This window comes from Dioscorea cayenensis, chromosome 18, assembly GCF_009730915.1.
Source record: "Dioscorea cayenensis subsp. rotundata cultivar TDr96_F1 chromosome 18, TDr96_F1_v2_PseudoChromosome.rev07_lg8_w22 25.fasta, whole genome shotgun sequence".
Taxonomy (NCBI): Eukaryota; Viridiplantae; Streptophyta; class Magnoliopsida; order Dioscoreales; family Dioscoreaceae; genus Dioscorea; species Dioscorea cayenensis.
Genome location: NC_052488.1, coordinates 23,806,236 through 23,828,750, shown reverse-complemented (window position 1 = coordinate 23,828,750; position 22,515 = coordinate 23,806,236). Strand labels below are relative to the sequence as shown.

Sequence of the window (22,515 nt, the reverse complement as noted above, 5' to 3'; positions counted from 1 at the left end):
AATTGCCAAAAAAAACCCTTTAAGTTTGTAAAATTGCCAAAAACACCCCGTTAGTTTTGCAATCACTAAAAACCCCCTCCTTTTAAACTCTATGTTTTTCAAACCCCCAAACCCTGTAACGGATGTGAACGGAGTGAGTTTCAAATTTTATAGACGAAAATGCCTTGCATGGGGAGTCGTGGCTGCAGCCATCTCGGCGATTTGAGAGAAAGTGGGGGTGGTTTTCCATAGGGTAACCCCGAGAGACGAATTTATTGGAGCCGTTTACTTGCTTTTTCTCAACTCGCGTCTTGACTCTTCCATTTCGAAAAGTCGTCTCCGAAGTTGTCTCTCGCGAAAGCCTCTGTATTTCGACTTTTTCCTTTCCACCGGTATCTCAAAGGAGAAGTCCCCCAGCGTAACTAGTTGGCATTTCATCGATTTTGCAATCTAAGGTATTGAGTATGATTTTTATGTTAAGCTGTTCATTACTAAAAGAAAGATTTTTTTCGGTTTTTGTTTTTGTGTACCTGTTTTTGTTGGAAGATATTGAAGTCTGCAGGGGGATTTCTCGGCTGGGGTTTTGTTAGTCTGCAGGGAGATTTCTCGGCTAGGGTTTTGTTTTGTTTTGCATTTTCGTCTGTATACACTATCGAGAAATGAGGTTGACGTTTAAGAAATGAGATGTTACAGTTTAAGTTTTGTTGTCTCTGTTTAAGTATTCTCGTCTCTGTTTAATAAGATGAGTCTCTGTTTAACATTTGATATCTCGTTTAATAAGCGAGAGGTTACTGTTTAAAACCTTAAATTTGCGCTTAAACTTTTGTGAATATTGCATGTTGAATGTGTTGTTATTGTCATGATTTGGTGATTATGGCGGTCGACCTAGTTAATGGGCGATGCTATTTGAGCACCCGGTAGTGGAGACTTTTAGTTTGAATTGAAAAAAATAACATGACCCCTCTACATCGGGAGATTATTCGAGCGAACACCGTTTGCGCTGTTCATTTGAGTCGGAAGCTATATACCAAGAGGGCCCTTCTTGATTCTCTTTTGTAAAAGGTACGATGGTCGCACTAATAAATTCGGGATCGGGGAAAACCTGCCTGAGTTTCGGGACCTCAAGATGTGGCCCTCGTTCTTGGTCTCACGTTGCGATAGCGAGGCGGTGGTCTTCGTAAGAAGAAAACCCGATCGCGTTCGAAGGGAGGTATCTATCAAAAACCTACGAGAGCACGGAGACTCCATCAAGAGCACTCGGTGCGACTTGTTTTGGCGGAGGGAGAAGAAGATAATTTTGTCAAACTCCTGATGGTGTACCTCATGGGTATAGTCCTCTTCCCAATATGTCATGCTCGGTTCCGAATAGGATCGTTGATTATGTCGATGATCTACCAGCCATGGGGCGATACGCATGGGCGCAGCGACACACTAAGTGGCTTATAGAGGATATTCCACAAGCGATAGCTCGAGTGCAAGATAGATGCGTCGGGAAGAAGACCAACACGAGGGATACATTAAGGGTTGCTCTTCGGTCGCTTAACGCTCTGATTTTCTACGAGTGACGGAGCGGGGAAGAAAGTCCGTTTCGCAAGATCCCAAGGATCTTTGTGCTACGATGAAAGTACTTTCACCAAAAGCAAGCGGCTGTGAGAAACCCGACTTGTCATCGCTCGATGGAAAAGAGGTAATAAATCATGGGACAATGTTTAACATAAGTCTTTAATGTTTAAACATTTTATTTCGCGTTTAACTTTAGTATTCACCGTTTAACTGTTATTCATAATGGTTTAAATATTTTGTTCTCCGTTTAATTATATTCTATAACGTTTAAATATATAAACACTCTGTTTAAATATAGTTTTTATAGTTTAAAATAAATGATTTCGCTGAAATTGTTTTGGTTTACATATGTTTGTTTCTGAAATGGTTCGTGAATCGTTTGAAGAAGAAATATTTGTTAGGGGCTGACCGACGGACGGATGCTATTGCTCGGAACCACTTGCTCGAAGGCGGGATGAAAAGGCGGCCCTCTATCGTGCGCGCTAGAGCCCTGTTCTCCCTACTTCCGACTTCCCACCATGCGCGCGATTCCTCGGCCGGGAGAAGCCCTCCCCTACCCGGCGGATTGCAGACAACCCCCTACCACGACAACGATAGCGGTCCCCAGATTGTGGCGGCCCTCCGGCCGTGGCGTGCCCCACGGCGACATTAGGGCAAAGATGTCACCGCAACTCTTATGCAGTGCGTGCGGATATTGATGACCGAGTTTCCTCGGCATGTCGCTCGTGTTGAGACGTCTGGAAGGGACGTTCACGAGCCGGTGCGCCATCCCTCCAAAGCACCCAAGCACCCGGGGACGAGCGAGGCGTCGAGAATTTGCACGCGATGACATCATCGGGAAGGTCGTTCAAAGGCGGCCACATTCAGAGAGACTTGCGAAAAGAGGAGAATCAATCGCCTCGTCTCCACCGCCGATGACGATGAAACAATAGCAACACCATCGGTGCGATCTTTCATCTTGAGTCATCGCCGTTGATGACATGGCCGTAGCGAGTGGAGGACATCGTAGATGATGTGGCCGTTCTGCGGTTGAGAAGGTCGTTAACTCTCTTCTTGATGAATCGATGGACCCGGTGGAACCCGACTGCGAGATGCGGCATCAAAGATGGACACAATCCCCCGAGTTCAAGAACAAGTTAAGGGTGTGTCTCCCAATGATGATGTTGTCAAGGCCACGGTTGAGAAGATCGTTAAATCATTCTAGTGGCAGTGGCGGTGGCCGACAGCATCGCGATCCAAGCGAGGACACAATCCCACCACAACAAGAACCATGTAGAGGATGTGTTCTGCGGTTGATCGTCGCCGTCGTCCCGCGATTGAAGCGGACACAATCCCGCAACAAGAACAACCATGTAAGGATGTGTCTGCGATTGATGTTGTCGCCATCGTCCCCGCATCGAAGGAAGATGATCGTCGAAGACCCAAACGAGCAAAGCGAGAGAGATGATCGAGACCCGATAAAAAAATGGGACCGGATGAGCTCGAAAGCTTTTTATTCCAAGAAGAAGAAATGGGTTGGCTTCGGCTGTCTTAACAAAATCTGAGCGAGGAGTTGATGAGGATCTTCCTCAACTCGCTCTATGGATCAGGTAAGTTTAAAGTTTTTTTATGATATTGTTTTAAAGGTTTTTGTTATAGTGTTTTAACGATTTTCTAATAGTATTTAATGCCTTTTATGTTATCATTTACTTTATCGCTTAACGTTTAATTATATATAATATCATGTAACAATTGATAATATCATTTAAATATTTACTAATATGGTCTTATTATATACATATCGTTTAACCTCAAGACGCGATCGTGTGGAGGAATGACGCTGTGAGCACCACACGCGACAAATTATACACGCTGTTTGAGGGGAAGGAGATGGCCACTGATGATGTGATGGACGCTTTCGTATGTATAATACAAAAGTCGCTGAGCAAAGAGCCATATCCTTACAAGAAGCGCGCTCCATCACCGACCGCTATGCGTTGTTTATGTCAAAGCGGGGACGACGCATAGAAACAATTATGGCTATGGTCGGGGATCTCTGTCGAACCTGCATGAAGTTCAAATTATGATCCTCCCGATAATCATGAATGGCCACCTCCATGTCGTCAAATCACGGACAATGATAAACAAAAAAATACAGGGCATTATTCTTCATGTCCGGGGTACGATAAGGACGCGTTGGACATGGTAAGTTCTTTAATTATGTCCGATTAATATATGTTTGGTATTTAATCGGTATTCTAATCTCGACTTGCATATCTCGACGAGCGGAATCTATTCGACAATTGTGTCGATATGGAGTTCGGCGAGTCGGCGACGGCAAAGTACCCGCTCGTGCATGACTTGGAAACCCCATGCCAAAAATAAGGAAGCGTCGATTGTGCCGTCTACGTCATGCGGTTTATTGAGCAATTACTTTGGGGTGAGAAGTTCACTGCTACCGCAGATGAGACGTTCCCTTACCCTCGAGATTAAGGTATGTTACCCGCATACTTAAGGAGGGGAGGGCAGCCGTGTCCATGACAAAGGGGGGTCGTCACAAGCGGGTTAAATTTTGTTTTTGAAGAACATGTCCTGTATATCTCAATATCAATTTTGTTTTCGAGTGTAAACCTGGACAAATTCAATTCATTGTTTTTGTTTTCGAAGAACATGACTTGTATATGTAAATGTAAATTTTGTTTGTTTTGAATTGTAAAGCAGGTTAAATTCCATTCAGTTTCATTTCATTGTTTAATTTACGTTCTAATTGTGTACATTTCACTTTCATTGTTTAAATATACTATATATCGTTTAAACATCAAATTGAAATATTTCAACTTACAGTGTATCCATTTAAAATAACAATGTCTCTGTTTAAATACATTCAATTCGGGTTAAAGAGTAAGAGTTTAAATATGGAAAGTTACCCATCAATACACAATGTTTCCCTGTCATCGTCGGCTTATTTACAATGGCTAGTCGATTGTGACCAGATCCATGGCAGAGGATGCAATGTAACTCGCGGACATCAAACGCTTGTGACTCGATCCTCTTTCGTCTAGGCCGCCGAGGCTGCCTTCTCGTCACGGGCGGTCATGAAAGCGAAGCTCACGATTTTCGCTCCCGAAGGCCTCGTCATCGTCGGGTATGGGAATATAGCTTCCTTGTACGCCCGGTTGTAATTACCGACGGTGAAGTACCCGCTAATAAATCGATGTACGTTGGTGTCATCTGCATTATTCTTTCGCGCAAAGCGTGTTTCGCGAGGGATACCATAAACTTGCCACCTTCGACATGAACAAGTTCTGATGGCGAGATCTACAGAGTTGCTGCACTGGTCGATCACTTCGTAACGATCATCGACACAACGACCAACACGAAGATTTCGGTTGTCCTCAACAATGATCTCTACCTTCGAATGTATGTCTGGGCATAAGTAGGTCTCCCATTTGTTCGCTTGCTCACGCCCTTGATTCATAACATGCGCATCAACTTGAACCTGACAAATAAGGTTAAACAAAGACAGTGATGGTTAAATAATTCGTAAACATGTTTGAACATTATTGTAAATATTTAAACGTAAGGATTAATATTTAAAGTCTGATAAGTGTAATTAAACAAAGATTGAGAATGTTTAAAGGGTGACACTAAATGTTAAGTGTAAACCAACATTCGCAAACCTTATGGAGTCGACCATTTTTCGACACCCGGTGAAATGACGTGCTTCCTTGATCCAAGCATTGAACGACTCGCGACGCTTTGAATACATCTCACCCCAACGATCACCTCCCGAACAGATAATTCGACCAATGTGCCATATCCGATTTATTAATCAACCAAATGATGAGCTTGTGATGTGGCCTCGCAGCTCATTCACTCGGTATCATCGAAATCTTTAGCCGTGGATGCCCACACAATGCGGAAGCATATAGACCAAAGACTCCTCCCTCAATGACTTCCCCAAGTCCGACATTGGCTTTCATAAAATTGGCCTCAAATGTCGAAGACATGATGCGATGTGGCGACGAAGGGAAGACTCTCGCATTTTGCGCTCACAAGGCCCTTGGACCGTCCGAGCCACGAAGGTAATTATCTCATGATAATCTCCATCCTCGTGATAAGGCATCGCCTAACTTAGATATGAACCAAGTCCAATTGGCATCGGTCTCGTTGTCGACTATACCAAGGCGACGTGGAAAAACCATTGCTTTCCATCTTTCCCTCGCACCCGATGAGTGTACCCGATATTTTTCCCGTGAGGTGTGTACCATTGAGAAACAACAATGACCGCAAGCCCTCTTGAATCCCACAATACACGCTACCGAAAGAAAAGAATGCATCGCTTTAAAATGATCACCGCTCTCTTTCCACGATCGCAACGCCGCCGGATTGTCTCAGCATCTTTATCCACATACCAAGCAACAGTCGAGTCGGAGATGTCACCGCCGTCGAGGACCACCCGGGCATGCTCTTTTCCCAACCAAGGCTGCTTGTATGGTATGTGGACACCATGTTCCCGTAACATGTCCTTCTGAATGTCGATGGCCTTGTACAAGGGACGGTCCTTGAGCTTCAATCACTCAGTGCGCTAACCCATTTTTGGGATCGGTTTCGGATGCGACGCTGAACCTACGCCACCACCGCAAGTGTGTGACGGGTTGATTGTCTTGATTCCGAAAGTATTTTTGTTATACTCTTTTGATGCATCGAAGGCGCCCAAACGATAGCGACCATTCGAGCTAGCATTCACGATCGCTGATGTTTTTCGTTCTTTATGAATTTGAAGTCAAAATTCCTTTTGATTGCACCGATTTTTGAAGTACATCCTCGAAATGTTCGACACCGTCAAAACGTTGTCCAATATCTAACGACAAAGACTTCGGAATGATCGACGAGGAAGGAAGACATCCCATGCCGTCAGGGTCACCATGGGGATGAACTGGAGCACTCGTAGAATCCGAATTCTCCGCAACACTTCGACCAAATGAAAAGATCAATATGTTAGCGGAGAATATAATGTTTAAGTGATAATGACAATATTTAAACGTTAAAATTAAATACTTAAGCAGTTAACTAATAACGTAAACGACTAGTACAATATGTTAACCAGTGACGGACATATTTAAACACTAATGGCCCTAGACAACTGGAACAATTAAAAGAGAAGGAACTTACTGACGAGTAAAAACTCGTTTTTCATTAGGATTCGGCAATGGCACATTTTTTCTGTCTCGACGACAAGATCAACTACGGGACATTTGAAGATGGAGTGCGCGTGACACATCCACTGGAAGTCGACATCGCTTTTCTATTGAGCAGAACCGCTTTTTATATCCATCTCGGTGTGATGAACTCTAACCCCTGCACGAGAAACTTCGAGACCCCAGTCGCTCGCATATCTCGGCTAACACCAACTCCCAAGAAGTCCGAGCCGTGAACATTAGCACTCTTCCCTCCCCGTTGAATCTAGAATACCACAAAAACTCTCCATAATATATCGGCCGAAAACCAAATCGTATAAACCAAATGAAATGAAGAACAAAAATAAGCCGAAGAAGAAGAAGAAGAAGAAGATGATGAAGATGTAAACAACAAACAGCAGTCATATAGGCAAACAAAAAAAGTGCATATATATATATATATCACTGTCGCGATGAAGACCAAAAAGTACATAGAGGTTAGACTAGACGTGATGTGATTGGGCGGTATTTTTCCCTCCATCAGAAGGGCAAAAAAGGAAAAATATATGCCACTGTCGCGATGAAGACGTATTGTCATCGCTCGACATGAGTATCTGTTTAACCGTCAAGTTTTTTATGTTTAAACAGATACACATAGTGTTTAACATAACGATTACCGGTTTAGATAAAGTTTATATCATGTAAATAATAATCGTAAAAGCGTTTAAATATAGTGACTTAACTATTTAAAAATATATGTTATTGTTTAAATTGAATGCTTTCACCGACGTCGCGTTGAAGATGGGTACCTCCTGCTCACTGTTTAAACATCTTTTACGTATTTTTCTTAAACACCGTTGTCATTGTTTTAAAGAGTAACTTGCGTATTGTTTAACTTTTTCTATTGCTTTTATAACGACGCTCTTTTGTTTCTCACATTGTTTTTTACTAGGTCTCCGCTTAAATTTCGAAGTTCACATTCAAATAAAACATTCGTTTACAACATTTACAAAACATTTACAAAAACATTTACAACATTTACAACATTTACAAGGACTTTGGACACTCATGACTCGACCCTCGATAATCGAAAACAAGTGTCCATGACATCTCGAATGCTCACAGCGGTTGCATAACATGCGCATCAACTTGAACCTGCACAACTTACAACACTAAAAAAAAGGTTAAACAAACACATTCATAAAAACGACTATTAATCAATGTGTCATGGTCGGACTTAAGCGAAGATACTGGTAGTTAAACACAGAACGACATAGTTCTACACTGACGTAATATTCTTAAACGCTAACAAAAAGTCTCAAGTGATAAATATCAACCCCGTCTTAAAGGATGTTTCCTGACCTCCCTCCTCTAGAGAATCCTCCGCAATCACGCAATACGTGAAAACTTTCTTTTCTTACCCAAGTCGAAAAGCTCGCTTAATTGCTTCCCGGCTATCCATCGGAGAATCCTCTCGATTCGTGCGATTATGCGAGCATTTTGGCTTGGGCAAGAAAAGATAGTTTAACTTGTTGCGTGATTACGGCTGATTGATTCTCAAGATAAGGAAGGAGGTTCACGAAAACATCCTTTCAGATAGAGTGGTTGTCCATGGGAAGAGGAGGAAGAGGAAGAGGAGGAGGAGGAGGATGATGATGATGATGATGATGATGATGAGGACAACGACGAGTGGTTGTCCATGAGAAGGGTTCTTCCAGTTATTTATGGTGTGAAGTCCAGCAAAGGTGACTTCTTCATATCCGAGAAAAATCAAACGCATAGGTGGACCGACATTGACTCGATTACTAACGAGCGGGTGTTCAGATAGTTTATGTTACCGCTGCATAAGAATTAATGTCGCCATTAATTTTTATGCACGGGATACCATAACCTTGCCACACGCCACGTGCCACCGCCAACAATTCGGATCAAACGAAAAAGATCACCGCTTTTACGACGTAGACTTTGAGAATTTAAACGTTAATATGAAAAAGTTATACATGTAAAGATAATGTTAAACGGGAGATGACAAGTATTAAACGGATATGATAATTATTAAACATATTAGTAATATATTTAAACGGATAATAGCAAATAGTTAAACATTATTTAAAAATATACAAAAGATAACAATAAACGAGAAGAACTTTTACAACGAAATGAACTCATTTTCAAACGGAGACGACTAATGGCACATGCTCTCGCTCGACAATAAAATCGAATACGACTCATTTGAAGATGAAGTGCACTTGACCAATCCGATGGAAATCAACTTCATTTTCTCGTTGGAGAAACCGATTTATATATTTCGAGTATGATAAATTTCACCCGGACTACCTACAAATGAGCTGCATAATAAACTCCTACCGAATGGTCAAAACTGATAGAACGAAGAGATTCTCACCGTATTACGTAACCGCGAGACTGAAAGTCGAACAACTCAAATGAGGAGAAATGAGGAGAACACAAGATGTAATGCAACTCCTATACATTGTCTATCAGAAACCAAGTAGAAAGCCCTTGAAAAGGTTGAACATGATGATTTGGCGCTTTTCTTTCCCACCATTTTCAAGGCCAAAAATGGGATTTCACAACATGGACTCATTTGAAGTGAACGGTAGGGGGTAATAGGGAAGTTAAACACTAATCGGAAAAGGATGTCCGGGTGTTTAAAAATTACTATGGGTGAGCAGTAATTTTTCCTAAAAATAAATAGTTTTAGCTTATTTTATTAAAAATTCAGACTTTGCATCCGCACATTAATTTCTTCCCTATCTCCGTTTTATTTCCTTTAAAGATGATAATTTCTAAATTTAATAAAAAAACTATGAGTTTAGCCAGCATTGAAAAATGATTTCTTATAAAATTTCATCAAATATTTTTGCAGGAAAAAAGCTATTTCTTTCTTAAAAATTCTACAAAAAAATAATGTTGTTAAATTTTATAAAATTCATTAAAAAAAAAGGAATTTTATCTAAAAATTTTCCATTTCTTAAAAATCTGAAATTGCACTCATATCTATATTTTTTTAAAAAATAGATAAATCACTAATACATTGCTAGAGACACCCATATCCAGTGTTTTCAGACCCAGACCGGACCGGGTGGTCGGACCGGGTTGATCCGGACCCGGCCTTAAAACTGGTCCGGTTCAATATATAAACAGGGATTTTTGATAAAACCGGGGTTGAACCGGCAACCCGGGTGATCAGACTGGTGACCCGGCCCGGTCATCAACCCTGGTTTGCACAATTTTTTTTTTTAATTCTTACTTTATTTTATAATATATTAATGTTTGGGGGTTATAATGTAAAAATTATAAAAACTAAGGAAGGGAGAGACTAAGGGAATATTTTTTTATTTTTAATTTTTATGAATTTCTTAGTTGTGTATTTCCTTGTGAATATTTTTTTATGCTTCTCAATTAATTTTTATATTAGTTTATGATTGTGTTATTTTGGTGTATTCCACATTTTTAATATAGTGTACTTCAATATTTATTTATATAAAATACTGGCTTAAATTTTTAAAAATCATTTTTTTATTTTTTTATTTTTTATTCTTCAATATTTAATTTTTTTAATTATATATAACTAAAAATTATATTATTTTTAATAAAAATTATTGACCCCGGTTCAACATCGATTTAACCCGGTTGAACCCCTCGACCCTTGACCCCTACCCTTCTCTGAGTCGATGCCCGGTCCGGGTCTGAAAACCTTGTCCATATCTATATAAAATTTTCACTTTTATGTTTACCCAAAAAAGTTTTGATTCTTTGAATACTCATAAATTATTGTCTTAAATTATTAAATTATTTTATAAAAAGTATTTTTTACCTCTCACATAAATATTGAAACATTTAATCTATAAAGAATATTTGGTAGCCATATGAATATATTAATTACATAAATAAATATATTTTCAAAATACATGGCATATGTTAGCGGTATTTTAGTTATGAAATTATTTCATAACTAAACTAAGCTCCCAAAATTACTTTGTTAACATCGTATGCAATGTTTATGGTTTTTTTTCTCTTCCGTTTTGTAATGAATTTATAGTTTATTTATTTTTTTAAATTTTTTTACACAATATTTAATTATTTAAATAAATATAATGTATTCCTTGCTGGGATTCAAGTTATGAGCTATTTATCATTTATTATATATATAATAAGTCAACTTACAGTCATTCACTCTCAGTTGGGGTGGTGTTTTTTAAAATTATTTTACATTTATTTATGCAGTTGGGTTTTTTTTGAATAAAATAAATAAATCACTGATTTATTAAAAATCATGCGATTGGGTTCATGGGGTTTTCTTTTCTAAAATTTGATATTTAGGCATTCTTTTTGAAAAAGTGGATAAGCCAATTCAAATTAAAAGTTAAAGAGAATACAAAAGATACCAACCACTAGATGTGAGTACGATCTGACAACAACAAAAGCAGGCAACAACCCCCAAGAGCACAAACACTCGGAACACGGCCATCATGCGGGATAATCTCCTCCACGGAGGTCCTCGCCTCATCGAGCCTTGAGCACGAGGCCCAAGGAACTCGGACTTTTTAACCTTCGTCGATGTCGTCCTCCATCTTCACTCACGACCACCTCTGCAGAAGAAGAGTACCATGATACAAGAATGCGATCAATTTTCACAATGAGACCATGAGAAGGCATGTAATTGGCAGTTAAAAATACTGATTATTCTGTAGTCAAATATTCCAAATTAAAGCTTTCGCAACAAGATCTCCAAAAGTTCTTCTATCATGATGTAAACACATCCGCCACCGACCCCAAAGGTCATCAATAGAAGACGGGACACCGGGTAGCCTAAGAATTGTCACAAAGTACTCCCAAGCATGGAGTGCAAAAGGCGATGGATGAATAGGTGGTCAATCGACTCGATGATCGACATGACACGACACATGTATCGGTCGGTAGTTTATTACACCTCCTTCTCGCTAGATTTTCCAAGGTCAGAATCTTGTTTTTCAACACCAACCAGTTTTTAGCTAACACTGGAGGCACTTCAGTAATTTTTTTATGAAATGGAGAAAATGAGAAATCTTATAAAAACTCGCGTCTCATTTAATATCTCTTTTGTCTTGGGAGATGTGGCTGGCTCTCCTTCACTCATGAATTCTTTTCAGGTTTTTTTTTATTATCTTTGTTTGTTTCTTTTGTTGTAGTATTAGTGTCAATTTTTAGTGGACTTTACGTTTTTCTTTTTTTCCTTGTTTTGTTATTTTATATTGTTTTTTCTTATTTAATAAATTTGATTTATCTATTTTTTTAAATTAATAAATAAATATTATCATTTTCAGAACCAATATATTCATATAAAAATTGAAGTCAGTCTCTCCTTTTCAGTTTACTTATTTTTCAGTCTCTATACTAGTTTATTTTATCTAAAAATCTAATTTTGACTCACTTACAAAATGTACTTACAGTTTATTAATTATAATTTTTTATTTAATATCATGTGTTTGTGCCATATATCTACACAAGTTTCCATTTAAAATGTAACATTTATGTTTAATATTTGTTGTTGATGTTTAATATTTTTATTTGTTGTTTACTATTTTGTGTTTTCTAGTTTAAAATCGACTTGAGGGGTATTTACGATAAAAAAATACTTAAAAATAAGCTATTATGATGTCGAGAGACTTTTTGGAGATATAAAATAATTCATAGATTTTTTTTATCAGGTGACAAAGTTAGAGGGAAGATATAAATAATTTTCTATAAAATATATAAATATATTTTTTAAAAAAATTAAAAATTATAAATGTAAGAATGGTATAAACAATAGGAAGGGTTTTTTTCTTAATTACCAAATTGAGCAAGTTGTTTAAAAATCCACTATTAAAAATAGGGTGACCCCCCATCTCTGGTGAAAGAGATAATGTAGAATCTAAATGAGGAGAGGCATCTTAGAATACCTATCTCTAGTGAACAAGTCACCAATGAATGTTATGCAGAATTGAATGAGAAAACACATCTTCGAATACCTTTTCCTGATGAACAAGCCACCAATGAATGTGCAACAACTTTTTAAGAAAAAAAATGAAATAACTCTACCATGATTAATAAATAAATGTATTGTTTGTTTGTTTTGTCTTGTTTCCCTTTTTGTTGTAGTCTATTCCCATTCATTACCAATGGGTGGCTAGTGTTGTATTTTTTAAATATATTTCAAAAGACAATATTTATTTGGGATAAGTATTTTTAATCATCGCTTTATATTATTTATTTAATAATATAATTTTAATTTTGATTTAATCTTTTATTATTATTGATAAGATTTTTTTTTATCACTCAACTATCTTTTACCATTTCTTCCACGTTTATCTAAATTTTATCAGGATGTATAAATAATTTTGTTATTCCTGATCCCTTAAGATAGAGATTTTGAGGATTGCTTGTTTTATCCTTGGGAAATATTTCAATATCTCCAAATAGTTTTTTTAGAACAGTGCTAATTAGCAGGACTCAAGCATCTCTTAATTCTCATTTTTCCAACAGCTAGTTCTTTTCTATATATTGTCATTCTAATGCTCGTTTTTTAGTAAATTTTGTGGTTTATCTATATTTCTAAAAAAAATTAATAAATTTATGATTTATGCATGTGGGGGGTTATTTGTTAGTAAAATATTAAAAGCAAACTTTCATGAATTCCTAAATGAATAAAAAACTTTTATTTGTTTCTATTCAAAAAGGACGGTTGCCATATATCAATATGGTACAATCTTTCTACAATTTTTTAAATGACGGGATCATAGATGTTTGATTAGTAAAACCCTTTAGAAGGATACCTATCTGCTTAAAATCAAGATCTTCGTCTCTTCCATGGGACAATAAGATTCTAACCTTTGATAAGCCATATTACTACAACTCAATTGTAATTTGTAAGTTGAGGGAGCGACATGACTTTGTAAATGCCATCAATCTATAAGGTAACATGACTTTGTAAATGCCATCAATCTATAAGGTGATGGTTAGAAGATTTGGATACCGGTGCCACCAACCTTACTAGAAAGGGCTATGATGCAGATGTTTTGAGATGCTGATTATTGATGACCGGAGATTGCCCAACCCTTGGTCGTGATTGGTGGCATACTCCCTTCTGCCAAGTTCACCGTGGATCTCGATCACTTACGAGACTTGATAGATTCCCATGAATATTATGTATAGATCAGTCGGTCGAGACCACACCAACGAAGCAGTTTCTTTCCCTCAAAAGATCATCAACTAGCGCAAGACAAGCGTACTCATTAGCAATCAAGATAGGAACCATTTGAGAGGAAGGAAAGCGCTGGTCTTTGCATGGTTTTCTAAACAATTTACTAACCTGGTCGATTTCCCACCTTCCGTTTTTTTCTCTGTCATAATGAGAAGTTGATGTTATACAAGAATGAGAAAGCCATAGCGCGCCTCTACCTATAAGAAATACACTACGCTCATCACATTTTTTGTTGTCAATGAAATTCTTCTTGTCATTCTTGCATCATGGGTGTGTAACAGTAACTCTATTGTTAGAGATCTCAAGCTCCTCCTCATCTGTGCAATTTTGGTATAGCATTTGGTTTGAAAGAAATAACCTCATGTTCTCATGTATAGCATCTCCTTATGTTTTGGTAATCTACAATATGAAATTCAGAGATTGGTGGAAACTTCACACCTCCGTAGAGGTCGAGGTTAAGTGTTAAATAATGCCGGGAACAGCCCACGACGTGGCTTACAAGATGGAAGTTACTTGAGAATCAAACAATATCAAAAACAATACAAGGAAATCACTATTTCTATCTTTAACAGCTATATTCCTTGAGAATCAAAGAATATCTATAGGATCATGCTATCTCCTAATATGGTACAAATGATAACATAATTACAATTAATTACAACTAATTGATTAATTGATATAATGATGAATTCATTCCTTAATATACAAAGCTAGTGACATGCTAATTGTTTGGATTAATGCGACCTTGGCGACCAAAAAAGCAAAGTTGGAAGAAGCACGCATCAGATGGAGTCTCAATTTCGCTGGGTCCCTTGACTTTCGTTGCAAACGACCCCCTTATTGACGTTCAAGATCCCGGTGCAGACGGCCGCCTTGTTGATGTTCAAGATCCTAGCGCTCCCTGAAGTGTAGTCCACTGTTGTTCTCGTCCCAGTCCAATTTTGGTCATTCTCATTCACTTTTAGTGTATGTTTTAATTTGAGTTGTTTGGGTTATTTTTTCTTTGTTCCTTTGCTTGTTACTTTTGAACCTTTGTAATTTTGTTAATAAATTGTGGTTTATCCACTTTTTCAAAATATATATGTGTAATTTTGTAAATAATCTCTTTATTTTTTTCAAATTTATCTTTTTAGACTTTTATTTTAAATTGTAATATTTTAGTCTCTCTATTGTTTTTAAGTGAGACATGTCAATTCTCTTTTTTAATGGTTTAAGGTTTAAGGTTTAAGGGGACTAATATGATTAAATTAAAATAGTAAAAAAAATTAAAATATTATAATTTAAAATAGAGAGACTAAAAATAAAAATGTAAGTATGAAAAAATAGATGAATTAATACGCTGACATTTTATTAATATGTTGGACCATTTTATTAAAAAACAAATTGAATGGTGGGCCATATTGTAGATAGAGTATGAAGATAGAGCTTTTATCTAACATTCGTGTGGCCTTGCATGCATTTTGTCAAGCCCATTGTACAGTATAGAATGGAAACAGTGGCTTCTCTCTAACATTCATATGATCTTGCGGTCATTAGTTGCCATATATATATATGCCAATAAGATAATTAAGCCTCTCGGACGGTAGGTGCAGTGAAGCTGAACAATGCAACAACAAAGGCCTACATTGATCCTCAGAATTCTAATTATATGTTGCTGAGATGGCCAAGGACATCATCAGAGAGCAGTGATAAACTGGCTCTGATCCAATTCAAGAATGCAGTAACTCAAGATCCTCTTGGAGCTCTGAAATCATGGAATACCTCCCTTCATTACTGTGACTGGACTGGAGTCACTTGTGATCATGCACGCCAGAGAGTTAAGGTTTTGGACCTCCGTTCCAATGCATTAGTTGGCTACTCGTCCCCTTACATCACAAACCTCTCAGAGGTGATTGAGATTCACCTTCAGAACAACAGCCTCCATGGACCACTTCCCCAAGGGATTGGATCTCTCTCCAAACTCAAGGAACTAAACTTGAGAAACAACTCATTCACTGGAGAAATCCCTCAGAATATTTCAAAGTGTCAGCAATTTGAGTTCCTACTGCTCAGTGGAAATCAATTTACTGGAAGGATCCCTCCAGAGCTTGGTTTGCTGACAAACCTTCAAGGACTAGATATTAAATCTAATAGCGTCACGGTATAATCCCTGCTTCTTTGTTTAACCTTTCATCTCTTGTCTTCTTGAAACTGGCTCTGAATAATTTGGAAGGGAGAATTCCTGGTGATATAGGAAAAGCCACACGTCTGAGTTTCATTAATATCTATGGGAATTTGATTTCTGGTACATTACCATCTTCATTGTTTAATCTTACATCACTGTACTATCTCGCCATGGCTGATAACAAGTTTCATGGAATCCTTCCGAGTGACATGGGTGTTACTCTGCCTAATCTCCAAGTACTTGGTGGGGGATTGAACTCATTCACAGGATCTATTCCAGCTTCTTTGTCCAATGCTTCTGGTCTGACAGTTGTTGATTTTGCAGACTGTGCATTAAGTGGGTCCATTCCTTGAGCTTCCTTGAGCGTCTTTTCCTCCAATCTTCGTCTTCTCCCTCCGTTCCCCCTCTTGCCATGGCAAGTGGGGGGTCAACTTCTCCATCTCCTCCCTCTTGGGCGGAGATAGCTGCAGCTGTGAAAAATCGACCACTTAACCCTTCCCCTCTTGTGGAAGGGCCGGTGCTAACCAAGCTTAAAGAGTCCACCTCTGAGTTCATTCGCTTCGACGGGGATGCTATGGCCAGGGCTCGTCTTCGTTTCCAACACTCGCTTATCGGAAATTTTTTTGGGAAACCCCCTTTATTTGAGCAAATGAAGATCATCCTCCTCTCCAAGTGGAAAGACTTTGGAGACATCTCCATCTCCGACCTTCCAAATGGATACCTCTTGTTTCGCTGCGAATCGTTTGAAATCTCTCAAAAGCTCTTGTTTGAGGGTCCCTGGGGAGTCAATGGAGCTGTTCTCCAACTTGCCCCTTGGAAACCCTTCTTCGAACCAGCTTTTACCAAGTTATCGACGACCGTCGTTTGGGTGCAGCTTCATAATCTCCCAGTGGAGTTCTGGGATGGGGAATCACTTGAAACCATCTCTTTTTCTCTGGGAAGATTGCTTAAAATTGATGACTATACCTCTTCTCTGTCCAGATCTAAATTTGCTCGAATCTGTGTGGAAATAGATTTAACTAAACCTTTGAAGCAAGGATTTTGGATTGGTGACGATGTGCATCGAGTCTTCGTAGTAGTTTTGTATGAGAAGCTGCCAACGTTTTGCTATCATTGTGGTATGGTAGGGCATGGATCGAACCAATGCAGCCGCCGGAATCCGGAGGGCCAGAGCCGCTTTTTGCCACCCTCTTTCCAAGCTCCTACGGAGCCGAAAGGGAAGGAGGTGATGGTGGCTGTGGACCTCATGGATGAAGGCTTGGAGGCAAGGTTAGATACATCGCCTCCGGCTGATACTGTACCCCAGCCAGGGCCGGACGAGTCTGCATTCGGTCCATGGATGCTTGTCTCCAGATGTAAAGGAAGGGGAGGAGGCCACGGCGGCGCCGGAGGTGGTGCTGGGTCTCCAGCATCACGTGCGGCGCATGCGAGACCCTCTGAGCCTTCCAACGGTCCTCCCAATGATCTGACTCGGCCCAGCTCTACTCTCCCTACACGTGGCAGCTTTTCGTACCGTGGTAGAGGCAGCTACTCTGGGCATCGTGCTCGCTCCTCGGGCCCCTCATCAGTGCTGACGGAGGACGCTATTGCTGACAACAATCCTCCTCTCTCCCATGAATTGGAATTCCAATGAACATGGGTTCCATTGTCCCGAGGCGTAGTGGTCCCCCTGCTACCCCTGACCCTGGCACTAGTTCCAAACAAGCTTTGAGTCCCAAGTAGAAGACTCTTCCCTCTCCTCAGGCCTTTGGTCCCTCTCCTATACTAAGAGTCTCCGCAGACCAGCTTGATGGACCCATTGACATGTCCCTTTCTTCCTCGCATGCTCAAGCTGTGGATCTAGTCTTTGGAGCTCTGGTCCCTTCATCCATAGAGGCGAGCTCTGAGCATCATATGGGTGAGTCTGGTGAGGAGGAATCCGATGGAGATGATGAAGATAGTGTAATGTCGAACTACGACGATCCTGACGAGCCGGATGACTCCATGACTCTGGATCAGTACCAGTCTGGAGTTCGCAAAGAATCTCTTGTTCTAAAGGTTCCTCAGATTCAGGAACCCACATCCAAGAAAGGACGACTTGATCAAGGGGGCGAAGTAGCCCAGGGTTCGGGTCCTTCTAGTTGAGAGGACCTTTGTTCCGTTCCTTCTTCTTGTCCTCTGTTTTTCATGATCATTTCCTTAATATTCCTTATGTTTTTTCTTATGATGATTGCAAATTTGGCTAAGTTGATTTGTTGGAATTGTAGGGGCCTCTCTAGCCGGGATACCTCCTCCCGTATTAAGTTCCTAATGAGGAAGTTCAAGCCATTGATTTTTTGTTTGGTGGAAACTCGGGCCGATAACGATAGGCTTGATAAGTTCTGTTCCAAACTTGGCAATGATTGGGCTTGGGCTGCTATTGTAGCCAATGGCTATTCTGGGGGCATCCTCGTGATTTGGCAACGGCATATTGGTAAGGTAACTCTCCTTGTCCGGACCAGGTATGCCTTACATTATTTATCACTAACGCCTTGAATGAATCTTGGATCATCTCCACTATTTACAATTCCACTCGCATTAATGAGCAACCTGTGGTTTGGCTAGAATTGTCTAATCTTTCCTTAATCAATCTTCCCTGGATTCTCATCGGAGATTTTAATGTTGTGGTTTCTTTGGATGAATTTCAGGGGGGATCTCCTACTTACTATCGTCGTAAGGCTCGCACTTTTTCTGAATTCATAATGGCTAACAATCTTCTAGATGTTAATTTTACAGGCTCTAGCTTTACGTGGTGCAATAATCAAAGTGGTAATGCTAGGAGATGGGCTCGCCTAGACCGGTGCTTGCTTAACTCACATTGCATTGACCACCTCGGATCGTATCTGGTTAATCATCTTGCTCGCCTCTTCTCTGACCATGCTCCCCTTTTACTTACCCTTACTTCTCGCTCTCCTCATAAGAAAAAAAATTTTCGTTTCGATAACTATTGGTTGGATTATATTGGTTGCCATGAGGCGGTTAGAGAGGCTTGGTTTTTCAAGCCTCATTCTAACCCCATGCACGCTTTGTCTCATCTTATCTCTCGCACCAGGTCTAACCTGATTCTTTGGAAGAACAGGGGTTTGAACTTGGTCGAGTCAAGCATTATTAGGCTGGAAGCGGAAATTCTTGAGATTGAATCTTCTAATATTTGGCAAAGTAACTCCAGTCAAGGTTTGCACTCTTTATATCCCCTTTATAATAATCTAGCAGCTCTTCATCGACAACACTCTTCTAAGTGGGCTCAGCGAGCTAGACTTATGTGGGTCCTTCAAGGTGATAGTAATACTAGTTTCTTTCATAATTCCATTCGTTGGCGCAATCATACTAATTCCATCTCTTTTATTTCTGATGCTAATGGGACTATTTTTTCTGATCAAAGTAGTATTGAAAGAGTGTTCTGTGATTTTTTCTCTAAACTTTGGTGTGATGCTTCAAACAATTCGGCATTAGATATTTTCCAAGCTCTTCCTACAGACCTTCCTGTGCTCGCGGCTGGTTCGGGGGATGCCCTGACTAAAGAGGTAACCAAACTTGAGGTTTTTCAAGCTCTTAAGTCTCTCCCCTCAGGTAAGAGTCCTGGCCCTGATGGCTTAAATACTGAATTTTATAGCTTCTTTTGGGATGATATTTGTGATTCCTTGTTTGAAGCCATCTCTTACTTCTTCAAATCTTCTGTTATTCCTAATTCTTGGGGGCGTACTTTTATTACTCTTATTCCTAAGAAGGCGAACCCGAGATTTGTCAATGATTATCGCCCTATCTCTCTGTGTAATGTTTGCTATAAGATAATTTCTAAAATTTTAGCCAATCGTCTTAAAGTTGTGTTGCCTCAGTTAATTGGGAGGGAACAGTGTGGCTTTGTCACCAATCGTAACCCCTTTGATAACATTATTGCCCTTCAAGAAGTTGTGCATTCTATGGATCGAGATACTTCTCACACCCCCTAGGATGTTAGTTAAACTTGATATTGAAAAAGCTTATGATTCGATGAGTTGAAATGCAATTCTTGCCACTCTTTGCCGGATGAACTTTCCTAGCAAATGGATCTCCTGGGTCAAATCTTGCATTACCTCTGCTTCTTTCTCTTTACTGATTAATAAACAACCTTCTGGTTGGTTTAAGTCCACTAGAGGACTCCGTCAGGGGGATCCTCTTTCCTCATACCTCTTCATTCTGGCTGCCCAAAATCTGACTGCTTTGCTCAACTTTGCTATGAGACAGAATATGATCCCTAGTTTTAATTCTGCTCTTAGACATAATTTCAACCACCTCATGTATGCGGATGATTTGATCCTTATTTCGCTTGCGTCTAGGAAGATTGCCCGCAACATCAATTTGTGTCTATCAATTTATGAGAGCCTTACTGGTCAGCGAGCTAACAAATCCAAATCTGGAGTCTATTTTCCCTCCAGATTTAATTTGCGTCTCCAGACCAGCATAAGCTCCATCCTTGGTTTTACGGTGGGCAAATTTCCTCTAACTTATCTCGGCCTGCCTATTTCCCCTAGAAGATTGCCTATCTCCAGTTTTACTAACTTGCTTGCCAAAACTGAGAATATTGTATCTTCCTGGAAACATTCTAAAATTTCCATGTCTGGCAAAGCTGTTCTTATTAATTCTGTCTTGATGTCGAATCCAGTTTACTACCTGTCTGTTTATCCTGTCCCTGATACGATTTTGGATGGTATTTCTAAAGCTGCCAGAAAGTTCTTCTGGTCTAAGAGTGGCAATCGAAAAGGCATGAACTTAGTGAGTTGGACAGATATTACTCTCAAACAAACTGAGGGGGGTATCTCCATCCGTAATTTGCGTGCTTCTAAAATTTCTTTAATGGCGAAAAATGTTATCAGTTATTTAAATCATCATGATGCCATTTGGGTGGATATTCTGTACAGGAAGTATGGCAATTTTAATTTTTGGACTGACTCCACCCCGGCCAACTGCTCCTGGTTTTTCCGGGGTCTTTGTCATAATGCCAACATCATTAAGCCTCACCTATGGTTATATCACTTTAATCCTGCTCATATTGATTTAATGCTAGACCCCTGGTATTTTGAAATTCCATTAGCATTTAAACCCACATTCCTTAACATGGATTTTGATTTGCATTTGCTAAGTTTGTCTGATCTCTTACTGAATGATGTTTGGAATTATACTGTGCTGCATAATATCTTTGGTGCTTTCCTGAACCTTGATTATCTCAACATTAATAAGTGTTCCATCAACTTTGCTAAGCATTGGGTGTGGTTTCCTAAAGCCAATAATATCAAGACCACATCCATGGTTTATTCACACTTCAATAACTCTGCGGGTACTATGAATCCTTGGGACGGCTGGAGAAATCTCTGGCGTTTGAAGATTGCACCAAGGCCTAAATATTTCATGTGGTTACTTCTTCATAATGGTATTAAAACATATGACTATCTATACAGGTTAAATCTTGGGCCTCAAACTCTTTGCAGGTTTTGCAATATTGACTTTGAATGTACTGAGCATTTATTTAATCATTGTTCTAAAGCTCAGTACATTTGGAGATTGGTAAGTGCAGCCATTGGTAAGCAGGTTAGTTTTCTTGATGGATTTTCATCTGGACATTGGCTTTCTCCTACTAATTCTGTTTATGATCTCCGTGACCAATCTGTTATTGCAGTTACTTCTTGGCTTATTTGGAAGTCAAGATGTAATCTCATTTTCCGCAATGAATCCCCTGATTTTAATGCAATCCATGTTAACGCTCTTAGCCATGTCAGGGAGTTCTCCTTATCCCCTACTTACTTGTCTGGCAGCAGACTCATACTCAACAATTTTTCCTTAATTGATAGCCCCTTTCTCTTTGTTTCTTCTTTGGGTAAGGGTGAAGCTAGAGACTATGGCGCTGGTTTCTATCTTAGTAATGCTTGTTCTCAGATCATTTGTGCAGGTTGTTGCAATAATTTGGCAGACTCAATATTAGAAGCTGATGCTCTGGCACTGCTGATTGCTCTGGGAAGTCTTCATGCTTCGGATCTTTCGTCCTGCACCATCTTCATTGCCAGCAATGATCTTTATCATTTAATCCAGTCTGACGCGATACATTTTGCTTGGCGCCTTCGTCCTTTGATCTCCAGCTTGTCTGATTACCTTTCAAGTTTGGGTCATCCGCGGATTTGCATCATACCTAAAGCCTGGTTGGCAATTGCTAATAGTCTTGCTCTGCATGGACTTAACTCTCATGTTCTTACTCTCTTCCATCAGGGCAAGGACCTCCCTCGTTGGCTTATGAGGCAGCTTCTTCAGTCTGGAGTTAGCTTGTAGTTCTGTGTTTTCCTGTTTTTTGTTTCATTTGTGTTTTTTCTGGTTCCTTTTTTTTTTGTTTTTTTTTCTTGCCTTTTGGCGACTGGTCT

At 39.5% G+C, this 22,515-nt stretch overlaps 2 protein-coding genes across 2 annotated transcripts; both read left to right on the top strand.

The window, feature by feature from the left end:
- Positions 1-15,595: 15,595 nt before the first annotated feature.
- On the top strand, positions 15,596-16,464 carry LOC120282986 (putative receptor-like protein kinase At3g47110). The gene is made up of 3 exons (XM_039289812.1): positions 15,596-15,863; positions 16,000-16,037; positions 16,081-16,464. The coding sequence occupies exons 1-3, from the start codon at positions 15,596-15,598 to the stop codon at positions 16,462-16,464; spliced, it is 690 nt and encodes a 229-aa protein (XP_039145746.1).
- A 3,691-nt stretch (positions 16,465-20,155) lies between these two features.
- Positions 20,156-22,426, top strand: LOC120282984. The gene has a single exon (XM_039289811.1). It carries the CDS (start codon positions 20,156-20,158, stop codon positions 22,424-22,426), a length of 2,271 nt encoding a protein of 756 aa, XP_039145745.1.
- Positions 22,427-22,515: the final 89 nt, after the last annotated feature.

Bases quoted from the DNA above. Each gene is read 5' to 3' on its own strand.
- LOC120282986 (XM_039289812.1), top strand. From the start codon at position 15,596: ATGTTGCTGAGATGGCCAAGGACATCATCAGAGAGCAGTGATAAACTG. The intron at 15,864-15,999 runs GCCTCCATGGAC...CCTACTGCTCAG, and splicing joins GATTCACCTTCAGAACAACA to TGGAAATCAATTTACTGGAA. The intron at 16,038-16,080 runs GTTTGCTGACAA...TAAATCTAATAG, and splicing joins AAGGATCCCTCCAGAGCTTG to CGTCACGGTATAATCCCTGC.
- LOC120282984 (XM_039289811.1), top strand. From the start codon at position 20,156: ATGAACTTTCCTAGCAAATGGATCTCCTGGGTCAAATCTTGCATTACC.